The sequence below is a fragment of the Sipha flava genome, unplaced genomic scaffold, assembly GCF_003268045.1.
Source record: "Sipha flava isolate LNK unplaced genomic scaffold, YSA_version1 132_pilon_pilon, whole genome shotgun sequence".
Lineage (NCBI taxonomy): Eukaryota > Metazoa > Arthropoda > Insecta > Hemiptera > Aphididae > Sipha > Sipha flava.
The window spans coordinates 1,633,847-1,635,660 of record NW_020271758.1 but is presented as its reverse complement, the minus strand read 5'-3'; the positions used below and the strand labels follow the sequence as shown (position 1 = coordinate 1,635,660).

At 23.7% G+C, this 1,814-nt stretch overlaps 1 protein-coding gene across 4 annotated transcripts in view; it reads right to left on the bottom strand.

Annotated features, from left to right (window-relative positions):
- Window positions 1–1,814, bottom strand: part of LOC112679216 (LIM/homeobox protein Lhx3) — a 43,641-nt gene that overhangs the window by 920 nt on the left and 40,907 nt on the right. For 3 of the 4 annotated variants that reach the window (XM_025548930.1, XM_025548932.1, XM_025548933.1), the window contains exons 7-8: window positions 1,246–1,452; window positions 449–1,115 (exon numbers count right to left, since the gene is read on the bottom strand). In XM_025548930.1, the coding sequence (XP_025404715.1) occupies window positions 1,340–1,452 (113 nt within the window). In that variant the 3' untranslated portion in view covers window positions 449–1,115; window positions 1,246–1,339. Of the gene's footprint in view, window positions 1–448; window positions 1,116–1,245; window positions 1,453–1,814 lie in introns of those variants that run through there. The other variant, XM_025548931.1, reaches the window with a different exon arrangement.

The window sequence follows — 1,814 nt, the reverse complement described above, 5'->3', positions numbered from 1 at the left end:
ATATATATATATATATATATATATATATATATATATATATATCAAGCTTTATTGTAAGGATTTTTTCCGACTGCACAAATAAAATATATGTTACAAAGAGGCTTCGCCCTACACTCTCCACGCTCATTTTATTGATTCTGATGAAGCAGATAATGATTTCAAAGACGTGGAAGTAGCCAACATCACTTTCACTAACCTAATATTCAAACATTTCGTCATGTTTATAATTTATTTATTTTTATTGATATTTCATGAACGGTCAAATCGTCTTTTATAATAATAAAGTGCACATGTTCGTTAATTCTGCAACACATTTTATTATTCCTGATACACAATTAGTATCCTACTGAACCTTACAATAAAGCCTGATATATATATATATATATATACTTTAAAACTCAAAACGGGATAAATATCCAACGTGTTTAATAAAAAAGACATTACTGTATTAAACTGGCAACCTTATACATGTGTAATATTTATTAAAAATTACATCACAACAATAAAACAAACGGTAAAAATAAAACTTATTTTGTTACCTAATTATAAACTGAACAATGATTACTGGTACACAGTTGATAGTGATCATCAGGCAATCCGTCTATTTTGTTGATGAAATGTACAGACTTAAGTAATAGGTATTTAAATTAAATATGATAAGCTTATAAATATTAAGGCATCTCAAACAATTCTTTATTAACGATACATTTATTAAAGCTTATTTTACATTTCATACACGTTGAATATCTTAAGGTAAAATTAAATTAATTACATAACTTAGTCTTCCAAAGGGTAATACTTAACATACAATGATACAATATAGCCTTAATATTATATATGTACATGTATATTATAATTTCTGTCGAGGCAACGAATTTTAAATTAGAACAATAAATTTCGTAGCCTATGAAAAATTATTTTGATTTGTTTAAAGATAACATATTAAAGGAATATAAATTCGAGATCAAAAAGAAAAAAATATCTACATCTAAACACGATTCTTGGCAAAAGACCTAATGAAATACCATAAAAACGGTTGCGCGAACTAATGATACACATTTCACACAAATACAGGAAATAAAATATTTATTAAACATTTTAAAGACTTGGTTTTCCTGAAACAAAATACATAAAAACATAATCAATTTTATGTAGAAAGTTATACGAAAAAATATTAACCAAGTGTATAAATTAGGTACCACAAAAAATAGATAACAATTATTGAAAAGATTACAATGCTCTCACCCAGTCAGTTTGTTCGTTAGCCATTGGTAGTTAAAAAGAACATTTTTGATTTGTACTTCGTTAATACGTTATTTTAATTAATAATAATATATTTTTAATATCTGTGTGGTGTTTCTCCCAGCCATGAATCTGGACTTGGCGGGAAATCCGCAAAACCATGTGTGCTACTGTTGTCGCTTAATTCTGACGGAGCAGAATGCGCAGGACCTAGTTAAAAGAAAACATTTAATTTTAAATAACATTTCTTATTCTTTATTTAAAACACTGTTTATTTTTTTTACAAAAATTATAACAATATATTTGCATTAAATATTTGATATATAGTGAAAAATATTAAAACAATTTTTTTTAGTTATTTCTCTTTAATACCGCGTTTTAAATTATTAATTTGTGGTTATTACATAAATTATAAATTATTAAAAAACTTTTCTATTATTTTAAATTTAAATTTATTTATTTTTATTATTGTAATTTTATGATAAAATGTTATTCTTATTATTATTATTATTATTATTGTTATTGTTATTATTATTATTATTATTATTATTATTATTATTATTATTATTATT